This window comes from Saccopteryx leptura, chromosome 2, assembly GCF_036850995.1.
Source record: "Saccopteryx leptura isolate mSacLep1 chromosome 2, mSacLep1_pri_phased_curated, whole genome shotgun sequence".
Taxonomy (NCBI): domain Eukaryota; kingdom Metazoa; phylum Chordata; class Mammalia; order Chiroptera; family Emballonuridae; genus Saccopteryx; species Saccopteryx leptura.
In genome coordinates this window covers 265,585,393-265,597,465 of record NC_089504.1, presented here as the reverse complement: position 1 = coordinate 265,597,465, position 12,073 = coordinate 265,585,393, and the positions used below count along the sequence as shown (strand labels likewise).

Sequence of the window (12,073 nt, the reverse complement as noted above, 5' to 3'; positions counted from 1 at the left end):
TATAAGATGGGGATAATAATAACAATAATAATAATAATAATAATAATAATATCCCATAGAGTTATTACTTGGACTAAATGAGTTAATATTTATACAGTGCTTAGAACAAGGCATGGAACAAGAGGGCTGATTAAATAGATGAATTTTAAAAACAGATTGGGTTTGTCCTACATTGTGGGTTCTATTTGGGCCCTTTCTTCACCCACCCTTCACTCCAGCAAGAGAACAATGAATAATTAATAACAACATCAATTTCATTCTTCTCTGGAACACAAATGAGAAATTTCTGGAAGCCATTCCTGTTTAGATAGCCTTGAGACCTTCTGGACTCCTATCTTTTATATGTTTCTGTTTTTCTTCATTTGTTTTACGAGCATATCTCTTGGGACAAAAGCCTAGGAAGTGGCATGTTATCGTGGAAAGACCCCTGAACTCGGAGTCAGGGGACATGGTTGGGATACTCAACTCCACCTGGCCATGTGACTTAAAAAAATTATAAACTTTTTGAGACTGCTTGCTCAGTGAAAACTGAAGTCAGAATGCTTTTTCCCCTCAACATGACCAAGTTATCATGAGTACCAAATGAGACAACATCTACAAAAGGGGTTTTGAAAAATGACACATATAAGAACATAACTCCGAAGTATTATTACCATTAAAAGAATTTTTTAATACAGTAATTTTTAAAGAAAAAATCATAACGCTTACCCCTATCCCCAAAAGACTAGGAGGGTCCTAGATCTGTGAATGAACCTCCCAGCAGACACTTAAAGTTTACTCATGAGGGTGACAGGCAGTGAGCATGCGTACCTGAATCTTCACTTGATCATAGCAAGCTGGACAGTTGGTTAGTGCTGCGTGTTCACAGTTGACACCACCAAATCCTGGCTTGCAAACGCAGCTGCCGTCACTTCGACACTCCACAGGCTCAGAGCCCTCTGGGTTGCAGTTGCAAACTAGAGACAAAAGGCAGACAAATAGGAGGTATTCCTAGCGCACTGATCCCAGAAACTGGAGGTATAGTAAAAGACAAGGAAGGAGATCAAGTCAGCATTCATAGTGTCCTCGGTTCACATTGGGTTAGACTTATCTCTTGAGTATGGTTCCAAGCACATTCTAATACAGTTGGATTTCAGGGACCATCTGGAAAGTTTGCTTGAGAAATAGAAAAGCGGACGACAGAGTAATGGCGCGGTAGGAAGCGATACCGATAAATCTCCCCCAAAACTCAACAAGATCTTCAACCAGAAACAGAAAAAACTATCCTTGGAGCCTCCAGATGTTTCCACAAGTAAAAGCTCCAAGAAGAACACAATAAAACCAAATTTAAACTGTGACAACAACAAAAAGAAAGGGGGGGAGAGGATGGAGATTAACAGTAGCAAAGGACGATGGAGTGCAAAAGTACTCACAAAATAGTGCGCTACAATGAACAGGGTAGGAACCCTTTTCATTACTTAAAGGTAACCACCCTTGAAAAAACCACCACAGAAGCACATGAGATAAAAAAGATAGCAACAGAGGAAAGATGTATGGAATACAACCAAATAAAAACAAAAGATAGAAAAACGAAAGAGAAGGATCAAACAAGACACAAAACTAACAGAAAGCAATCTATAAAATGGAAAGTTTGCTTGCATGTGTGTGGATGAAGGAATATGACAACAGTTCATCCTTTCTGGTGACACTTATTTTCTTCCTCCTGTGAAATTGTAAGCCTGTTGGATATTCAGCAAGCACTCTGGCTTTGCTCACAAGGTGAATAACATTTCTTCTGGGCCTAATACTATGTGCCACATGTGGGCATCTCCTTCTATTTTACAGATGAGGAAGATAAGCACAGAGAGGTTGAGTAAATTGTCCAAGATCACACAGCAAGTAAATGACCAGCTGGAATGAGAACTTGAAAAGAGCCAATGCTTTTCTCCTTCTGGCCCGCTGTCTTTGATGTATGAAATGCAGTAAGAAAGCAACACCTTTATTCAGTCAGTCAAATTGACTGCGTACCGAGTACGTGCCACTTTTTGTTTGAAGAGTTGAGGATAAAACAGAGGTTGAGACATGGTTCTAATGGAGGTGCAGTGATTCTCTGGATGGCTCTATCTTTGGTGTTCCCAAAATACTCAGCATAGAGTCATATGATTACATATCTAACTGTAGTGTCATTACTAGCTTGAGTGAAGAAATGTATAGTCTAAAGCCAGAGATACCCTTATTAATAATAGCCTCTTATAACTAAAATTATATAGTTTACAGTATACTTTCCCTATGCTATTTTATCTTTGCAACCACTTGGAGTTAAATAGTATTCATCCATATGAGGAAAACAGAACTCAGAGAAATTAATTGGTAGGATCAGAATAATATAGTAGCATGGGTGTGTTAAAAAACCGGACTTGAACTCAGTATCGCCAGCGTCATGTGGGCTTTCTCCATCATGGGGCACTTTCTACTAGCGCACTGCAGCAAATCCACGAGTTGGGGTCAGAGCTGGTGGGATTCACACCCCTGGAGAGAAGCCCCAGGTTGCGAGGAGGTCCTCAGGCATTTCTGGAGGTGGAGACTCTGGTGGCAATGAGAGTGTTGGGGTTCCTTGCAGACCTCCCAGGGAATCAGGAGGCCTCCAGTCTGGGTCCCCAGAGCCACTCTGGACATTATAATAAACAAGCTGCTAAGTTCTGGGCACTGGGCCGGGTCTGGGACCGTTACGACCAAGGGAGGAGTCAGTGGTAAGCCCAGCTCCCTAGAACTAAACTTGCCTCCAGAATAAAACCTATGCAGAGGTTTGTAAGAAGGGCTGAGCAAGAGGCCCGTCTGCACAGTCATGCTCTGTCTGAAGCAGCTTTGGGGACGCTCCACAGGTCCTGTTTGGAAGCCGAGTCTCCTGAGGAGACGTTTGACTGTTACCTCTGTACATCAATGACCCTGACTTCCCGAGAGGGCCTCTTAAACCACTTCCCAGCCCACTCCCCTTGCACCTCAGTTTGTTCAGGCTTAGTCGCCAGTTATTTATTATTCCCCTAGAACGGGTGGCAGCCACGTCCCTGCCCACCAGCCCCGAGAGGGGGCAGAGGATGTGGCCCCAGCTTATTTCCTCTCCTGTTTAGGAATGTAAACCTGACCTTACTCACTTCTCCCTTCAGCTCCGCCCATTGGACACCTCCAGCTCTGTCCGCCAGCCCTGCTGCAGGGGAAACTGGTCTAAGGCCTGTGACAGGCGGCAGGACTGGGCTGTCCCTGGGCCAGCTGGTCAGAGAAACCAAAGAAGCATCAAGATAACACCTGCTGTTGGCCTTGCTGATTTGTTCATTCTTACATGGGTTCACACTAGCAAGTTTACAGACACACACACACACACACACACACACACACCTGCTAGGGGGCGCAGTCCTACCTCGACACTTGTCCGCTGGGTTGGGAGCCAAGGGGTCCCCGAAGTAGCCTGCTTTGCACTGGTCACAGTGGACACCAGCTGTGTTGTGGATGCACTTGAGACACCTGCCTGTCAGGCGGTCACAGTTCCCCGAGGCACTGGGGTCCACATTGTTGTTACACTGACAGGGCTGACAAGGCCTCACTGGCCCACGTTCCCCAAAGGGGTCCCCAAAGTAGCCATCGGCACAGAGCTCGCAGCGGGCACCTGGGAGGAACAAAGGGTCACACCCAGGGGTTGGTCATCCATCAGCAGCAAGACCAGACACAGAGGCAGAAAGAACCAGCGGCTGCCTAGGGAACTTCCACCCTGGCCCCCAGAACAGCAGCAGCCTCAGGAGCAGGCCCCCAGGGCTGGAGGGTGGCTCTTGCCCGCCAGGGGGTCCCAGGTGTTAGAACACAGCAGCACCCTCAGCGGCTTCCCGCCAGTTAACTAGGTGGGGGGGAAGGTCAGATCCGAGCAATCCACCCCAGGCTGCTATTGAAAACAAACTCTTCTTCCAGACTGACCGGAAGACAGATGTGACATTTAAAAGGTCACTACATTTTCCTTCTTTACCTTGGTTCATTTTAAAAAACTGAGCTAAAGCCTGTATTATGTCTGAAAACTTCATCTCCTAATTACAGACCTCCTAACACAGCTTCAGATGTTCCCTCCCTGTACAGCCTGTCCCTTCTCAAGCCACCTCACCACTCGGGCATCGCAATCATCTTGTCTTTAGAATGAGCCCATTTAGATGAACCCTCAGTAGTTCTAGTTCCCTAGAAATCCCTTGGACTAGAAGCTCAGCCTGGGAACCCACGGCATCAGGACGGCGTGAGGCAGGCGCCGGCCTTACCGGTGACCCCGAGGGGGCAGTTATTGCACACAACCTCCTCCGTCTCGGGCATCACCGAGCAGCTGAACCCATTGCGACAGGGGCACGGCTTGCAGCTTCGGGGGTCGTGTGGATCATTGTAGAAACCAAGGGGGCAGTCGGCACACTCGACGTCCGGATTCTCATCCCCTGAGTAACAGTCTCCTGGGAGGCAGAGGAAGAAGGCGGGAGTAGAGATCTGAGCAGAGTAACACTCCACCCCTCCTGTGATACACGGATTTACCCCAGACTTGGTAAATCAAAGCCTTCCTTTCTGAAGCTTCCTTCAAAGTGTTGGTACACCGGCATTCACCTGCGCCCTCCTATGACTCTAAACATGGCCGCGAATCCTGGGTCTCACCTTCGGGGGCCCCCGTGCTAAGCAGACACACACTTCCCTTACTCTCCATAACTTGACACCGCCCCCTGCCCCCATGGCCTGAGACCAAGTGCCGGCACATTCATCTAGGCCCTGATGGTGCCTTTGATCTCCCCAGACAATTCTTGCAACTCAATACCAACTCCCACCCAGCGCTGACCCAGAGAGCCACTTCCTGTAACCCAGCACCTTTCCCACCAGCTCCTGCCATTTCCACAATGAAAAGGATCGGTTGTAACAAAGCACCGTGTCCATCTTCCCCGCCTCCAGCCCGACTTTCCTTAATCCCTTCCCATCTCCGAAATGAGTCTGGACAGAGCCCTTCTTACACAGTTCTATCTCATCCCCGGGAGACCCCAGTCACCTGGCTGTACCCACCTGCATCCACCCCACCCCCTAGGTCCAGGTGTTCACTTCACTCACCTGTGTCTGGATCGCAGGTCCCTCCCCCTTGGCAGTTACATGGAATACAGGTGCCAAAAGGTCCCAGTCTGGCTGAGTCTCTTTTGTAGCCAGAAGCACACTCCTGGCAGAACTGCCCCTTGTACCCAACAGGACACACACATTGTTCAACCCAGGGGGCTGGGGCTCCAGAGACGGGGCGGGCTGAAACCAGGGTCACGTTGTCAATGTACCCAGTACCTGCAATGGCGAGAATGGGTTAGACGGAGCAAGTGGTGAGGTCTAAAGCTTCACAGTCAGGCCTCTCTGTGGATTCTATCTTTCCTAAGTCACTATCACAGACAGGCAGCGTTCACTCCCTGTGCCCTGCGTGGAGGCGCAGCAGTTCGTCATGACTGAGCACACGGGCTCTGGGGTCAGAAAAACCAGAGTTTAAACTCTGGTTCCACCCTCATGAGCAGTGTGAATTGGGCGCGTCACCTAACCTTTGCATGACTGTGTCTCCTCAACTGTAAAAGCAACAGTGCGATCTACTTCCCATGTTTGTTGTAAAAATTAAAGGAGACATTGCCCTTGTTATAATGTGCCTGGCACATAGTACAGATTCAGTGCGTTGTCAGGAAACACTTTCATTCTGCTTTATTCGCTGCACCAGTGACATGGGGGGGGGGGGGTGCATGCAGACACACTTCCTCTTACTCTTTTTTTTTTTTAACAGGGACAGAGAGAGAGAGTCAGAGAGAAGGATAGATAGGGACAGACAAACAGGAACGGAGTCAGATGAGAAGCATCAATTATCAGTTTTTTCATTGGAACTCCTTAGTTGTTTATTGATTGCTTTCTCATATGTGCCTTGACCGTGGGCCTTCAGCAGACTGAGTAACCCCTTGCTCGATCCAGCGACCTTGGACCTTGGGTGAGCTTTTTTTTTTTGCTCAAACCAGATGAGCCCGCGCTGAAGCTGGCGACCTCGAGGTCTTGAACCTGGGTCCTTCCGCATCCCAGTCTGACGCTCTATCCACTGCCCCACCGCCTGGTCAGGCGACACACTTCCTCTTGACGTGGGTGCTAACAAGACGAAGGAACTCTCGCTTAAGTAAGTTCAGTTGGGATCAGAAGCACCCAATGTGTGAAGTTCAACAAAAGGAATGAACAGAATACATGATGATGTCCGAACATGGCAGCACTGAGTGTAATCCCAAAGGAAAAGCCACCCGAGGGATAAGGAGGTCTGTGTCACAGGTACCATCTCCTAACTAAGGGAAGGAGATTTATTTTAGTGTAGATTATCTTCAAATCATCAGCTTTCATCTAAATTTGGAGACTCTCTTAGCAAGGTAGCATCCTCTATTCTTCTTTGGTGCTGACCTCTTTTTAGAGAAACATTCCTTTTTAATAACTTCTTCTAGAATCAAAACTTTTAACGTAGAGACTCTACATCACAACCATCGAGTAGTTTATCTACTCTTTAGGGTAGCTGAGTTTAGAGAGCTCAAGCAAATTAAACTAAAACCTAGGAAGAGGGAAATTCCCTTCTCCTGTCACTTACTGTATTCTCCATAGGTGGCTCGGATCCACAGGGCTGTGAGGTTTCGCAGTAACCTCCGATACTCAAAGTAACTCAGCTGGGGGCTCCAGTTACTGCTTGGATGTTCATTTAATCTGCGTGATTTGAAACCAAAAGCTTAAAAATCCAAGTCTTATCATTCAAATCTTATCATTTGTATCCCTGATACAAACTATGCCCAGGAATGTGGGAACAGCCAAGTCCCTGCTTAGGGAGGGGGAAAAGGACCAGTAGCCACACCCTTGTAAGCGCAAACGTGGCCCCTTCTCCTCCGTGGGAAGTGCAAGCCCCAGGGGACGTGATTGAGGGCATCCCAGTGCAGGAAGCCGAGCCCCAGGGTTCACGGCTCCAGTGCTGGTCCAGGTCCTCGGAGACCACTTTCTATTCTTGGTCACATAAAACCTAATATTAGAAACATCTCTGAGTTCAAGGAGCTCTGATCCTCAACTCTGGTCCTTAGGGGCCACCATTCATTTATGGTTTTGTTGTTTAAATAATGTATCGAAGCACATTTCACTTAACTCTTTTCAAAGCCAGTTTCCACCTTCTGCCTCTAATCCATCTAATTATCCTAGCTCATCACTTACAAGCTGCACTGTAACCATTTGTTTATTTTTCTCTTCCACTGGCCTGGCAGGAGCTTGAGGGCAGGGATCGTGTCCTGTCTCAGCACATAACACCATGGCTGGTACATAAAATGTGCTTGGAAAAGCTTGTTGAGTGATCAAATGATGACTGAATGAATGAACAAGGAACGGGGCTGCGGTCACAGTTTGTTCTATTCCATCCACTTGTCACCTCTCTTCTCACCTGAATGTGTAAGTCTTGGTGATCCCACAAGGCAGTGTCTTGCCGAGTGGCATCAAGGGGGCTGTGATCCGCAGACCAGCACCTTCCAGGATCACATCGTGGCGAGATGGGTGTCTGCCTCCCCTATCCACACGGTAGTCAAAAGACAGGGTTTGCCCATAGCTCACCTGCTGATTCCCAAGGAATTTGGCTGTGAAACAGAATTTGAAGAGATTGAGATCAGTTGCAAAACTGGAAAAGCAAACAAGTGAGCAAGTTAGCACACTAATGTTGGCCATTTCTGGTGGGTCCTATATTATCTACCCAGAACCCTGTCCTAAACCACCCTTCCAGAGTAGAGCCAGTTCACGGCACTGGACGTGGCCACATGGCTATCGGCTACAAAGACAGGCTAGTTACTGAAATGCTGAAAGGACCTCATTACCAGACAATTCCATCTATTAGATGATTCATGGCACGGCCCTATGATAGACCAGTAAGTTAAGATCCCAGGTTCATTGGTAATAGTGCCATTTGTTACCCAATGCTTTAGAGTTCTACATAATGCTTTCACAAACATCATCACATTGGATGACAATAATTCTTGGAGGTGGGCATTATTATTCCCATTTAACAGCTAAAAGGATTAATGCTTTAGCTAAAGGATAATATATATATATATATATATATATATATATATATATATATATATATATATATATATCTGCTTTTCCATCTGCTTTTCAACAGACCCACAGATTGGACCATAGTCCTTATCTGTCTTGGTGAGAAACCTAGAAACTTTCCCTTTGATTAAAGTAGGAACCTCACCCATGGTCTGACTGCCTGGGCACCCTGTTCTGCTATTTTGTGTCATGACTTTTTCAACTTGGGCTGAAGCCCCAACCATCCTCTGGAGATACAACTTCCCTGAGCACTAAGTGATATGGTTTTCACATTCTCCAACTCCATTTTTCTATCCTGACTTCCCAGTCCTCTAGGTTGGCTTCTATAGGACAAACACCATACATACCAGGAGCTACAAAATAGACAGGGTCTGATCGTCGTGCTGAGCTAAACACATCCCTGTGGCGCTGTGACCAGTGTAGCTTTGCAGGAGACCCATTTCTATGGACAGCCTTCCAGCCGTCAACATCTGGAAGACAAATCAAACCACCCTGCATTTGAACAAACCATCTATTCAGATAAACAAGGCAAGACTTGCTTGCCTAAAAGTCCTAGCCGTGATTAGCAAGTGGGTTTTTGTTTTTAATATTTCCATGCTCATGCACAGTCCTCAAAAGTTCCCATGCTCCTCTCTGCTTGGGTCTCAATTTCGCCTGCTTCTGCCCCACCATTGCTGTGGCGTCTTGTCTTTGAGTCTCTCATAAGAAGGGAACACATTTTCATCTGCCTGCAATTTGGAATGTGATTTTATTTACAGTAACAATCTGGCCTTCATGAGGGAAGTGGGTCGAGGATGATTAAAGAGAAATGGAAAGTTGGAATCATATCAATCTCCCATATTTTCATGGTGCTTTGTAGCTTGGGAACTAATTTCACATAATTAAGTCATTTAATGTATGTGAAAGCTGCATTAGTGAGTGTGCATTCCAGGAAGATGCTTATAAGCCCCCTCCCCCAATCCAATGAATGATTCTTTGTGGTTATGAAGCAGATGAGGATGGGAAATGCAGAGGATGAAAACCCAGTCTTTTTTTTTTTTTTTACAGAGACAGAGAGAGAGTCTGAGAGAGGGATAGATAGGGACAGACAGACAGGAACTGAGAGAGATGAGAAGCATCAATCATCAGTTTCTCGTTGCAACACCTTAGTTGTTCATTGATTGCTTTCTCATATGTGCCTTGACTGTGGGGCTACAGCAGACCGAGTACCCCTTTGCTTGAGCCAGCGACCTTGGGTCCAAGCTGATGAGCTTTGCTCAAACCAAATGGGCCCACGCTCAAGCTGGCAACCTTGGGCTCTTGAACATCCCAGTCCAACGCTCTATCCACTGTGCCACCGCCTGGTCAGGCAAAACTCAGTCTCTTGTTAGTTATTCTTTTAAGTTATTCATACCCTGGTATGAGTCAATGGTTCAGCTATGACTTTTCCAAGACATTAGGGTCTGCATTATTACCCTATAAAGAAACTGTACATTAAAAGATACAAGAGATTTGCCAACGATGACTCAAGAATCCCATCCTATGGATGGCGAGGTGGTTGTCCGGAAGCACAGAGCCCTGTACAGTGTAAAAACAAAATTCGAGAAAACAGAGTACTTCACCTTGATGGAAGGCAGAGGTGATTTTATGGACACTGTAGTCCCCAGAGCTGCGGCAGCTAGCTGAATGCCCGTAGCAGAAACACTGGGTGCAGCCCTCGGCGTTGCCTCCATCCAGGTGATAGTAACCTGGTCGACACCTGCAGCGGCGTTTTAGAAATCAGGACAATATTGTGGGTTATTTCCTAGTCCACAAAGAGACTACGACATCTGATCTTTTCTACTTTCTCTCCCACCGGCCCTACTCATTCCCAGAGGTGCTACATACTAAGTACCACCCCCACTCTCAGACTGCCGCAGACACAGCACAAGAAGCAGCCACTCTCTCCCCCTCTGGTAGAGCAGAATCACGTTTGAATTAATGGTTGGAAAACTTAGCGGTTTTTCCCATTCCTGGTGAGGAACTGAGTAGAGGTCACACGGACAACATGAGGTGGGGTGGGGACGGGGCTGTGCAGAGCTGGCACTGTCCTGGAGCAAGAGCTTAATGGGGACAAAAGGGTAGAGGCAGGGGCCAGGAAAGAAAAGCAAGTGCTCCAGCCCCAGCACCCACTCAGCTGTACTGACCTTCCCCAAGACCACTTAGGGGTCGCCCATGATGTCTGCCCCTGTTCCAGGGCTCTGGCCCACTGGGGAAGGGAGGGTTGAGGATATGACAAAGGATGGCTAGAGACTCCCTACAAAAGCAAAGTATAGGCTGGAGTTCTACTCTCCCAGCTCGAGTGGTCCAGGGGCTTCTCTGAGGGCCACAGCTGCCACACAAGTCCCAAAGGCTGGGGTCACAGAGAAGAGGGAAGGAAGCTGGGAGGACTTTTTATTTTGCTGTTCAAGTTTACTACATCCTTTTACATGAAATAATAATAGAGTTTCAAGTATCGTTTATTTAGCATTTAATGAGATGGCAGGCCCCCAGTGTGCGCTCTCTCATTTAATCCTCACTACAACCTTATAAAATATAAATTGTTACTTCCCGTTTTCTTGGAGGAAGAGACCAAAAGAGGTTAAGCAGCTTGTTCAAGGTCATTCAGCTAGTAAGTGGCCGAGGCAAGATTCAAACTCAAGTACACCTGTTTCTAAATCATGTGGTCTAACCCACTGATTTAGAAATCAGGACAATATTGTGGGTTAGTCCTTAGTCCACATAGAGACTATGATGTCTGATCTTTTCTACTTTCTCCTGGTCTAAGCCGGGAGCATGTTCATTGTGCAAAATCACAGAAAGCAAGTTAGCCGTGATGCTTCAGGGAGCAGCTGGAAATGAATAAGCATGGCTTTTCTCTATAGGGCAAGGGTTTAAAAAGTCATTATGGTTTCCATGGAGGCAACCTGTAGATGAAGAGATTAAAAAACAGGGAAGGAAAGAGGGAAGAGGAGAGAGAGGGAGGAAGGAAAGGAGGAGGGGGGTCCAGAAGGGGTGGAGAGGGCCCGACACAGGGAGGGAGCGAAGGGGAAGAAAGTAAAAGGAATCAGGCAAAACTAAATAATCATGTTTATAGGGACACACTTACATAAAAGATTACGAGGGAAAGGAAGGGACTGCCCTAGAAGTCAGAGTGGTGGCTGCTTCTAGGAAGGAGGGAGGGTGTTGTCACGGGGGTAGCACGTTTTTAGCAAAAGTCTATTTTATATAATGGGTGATGCTGACACCATTGGTTTTATGTGGCTTTCTCTTTCTCTGTTATATTTTGAAATTAGAAACGTTTTCAGAAAGTGACTCCTCTTTTAACCCCTCAGCTGTGTTTTCCCACCTCCCCCTCAGCAGCAAAGAGCCCCCCTGAAAATCCAAGCTCAGAATGTGCCTGGCATGTCCTCTGCCCAGGTAGAAGTGATTGGCAGGGCGCCAGGGAACTGCTTTCTTACTTGTAAGGAAACGAGGAGGAAGCCTGTACCTCTGGGCCAAGCCCTCTGCTCGCAACCATCTTGGGGAGGGCAGTTTTAAGTCTGAGCAGTCTGTATGTAAGGAATGTCCTATAGCAGCAGCTGAGGGAGGGGCTCGCCTCACCGGGCCACCTGCCCAAGCTTGGCACGGGCCCAGAGGGCTCTTCCCTTCCCCAATTCGTGTGTGTGCATGCAGCCGCCATGCCAGCCCTGGGCGGACCCTTTTCTGCACACAATGGTTAAATATGGCCATGCACTGCGAGATTGCCCCTTACTTGAATTTTCCCAACATGTTTAATTAGGTCAAGCCTTTTCTGGGAGCAAGCTGAGTCATGTGACCTCATTATTGCATACTATCTTGTACCTGAGCACCTGGAATTCGCAGCCAGCTGGCAAGAGGACGCACTGGGGCCCTGTGCCTCTGCCGAGGTGCAAGCGAAGAGAACAGGCCACAGCGAAAGCATGGAGCCCAGGGAGATGTGGGG

The 12,073-nt window shown here is 47.3% G+C and overlaps 1 protein-coding gene across 2 annotated transcripts in view; it reads right to left on the bottom strand.

Annotated features, from left to right (window-relative positions):
* The window catches only part of LAMC2 (laminin subunit gamma 2), a 70,430-nt gene that overhangs the window by 16,048 nt on the left and 42,309 nt on the right, over positions 1-12,073 (bottom strand). For both annotated transcript variants that reach the window (XM_066361695.1, XM_066361696.1), the window contains 8 exons: positions 9,714-9,850; positions 8,460-8,582; positions 7,448-7,637; positions 6,620-6,732; positions 5,092-5,310; positions 4,272-4,454; positions 3,395-3,640; positions 811-956 (listed from right to left, as the gene is read on the bottom strand). In XM_066361695.1, the coding sequence (XP_066217792.1) occupies positions 811-956; positions 3,395-3,640; positions 4,272-4,454; positions 5,092-5,310; positions 6,620-6,732; positions 7,448-7,637; positions 8,460-8,582; positions 9,714-9,850 (1,357 nt within the window). The remainder of the gene's footprint in view (positions 1-810; positions 957-3,394; positions 3,641-4,271; positions 4,455-5,091; positions 5,311-6,619; positions 6,733-7,447; positions 7,638-8,459; positions 8,583-9,713; positions 9,851-12,073) is intronic.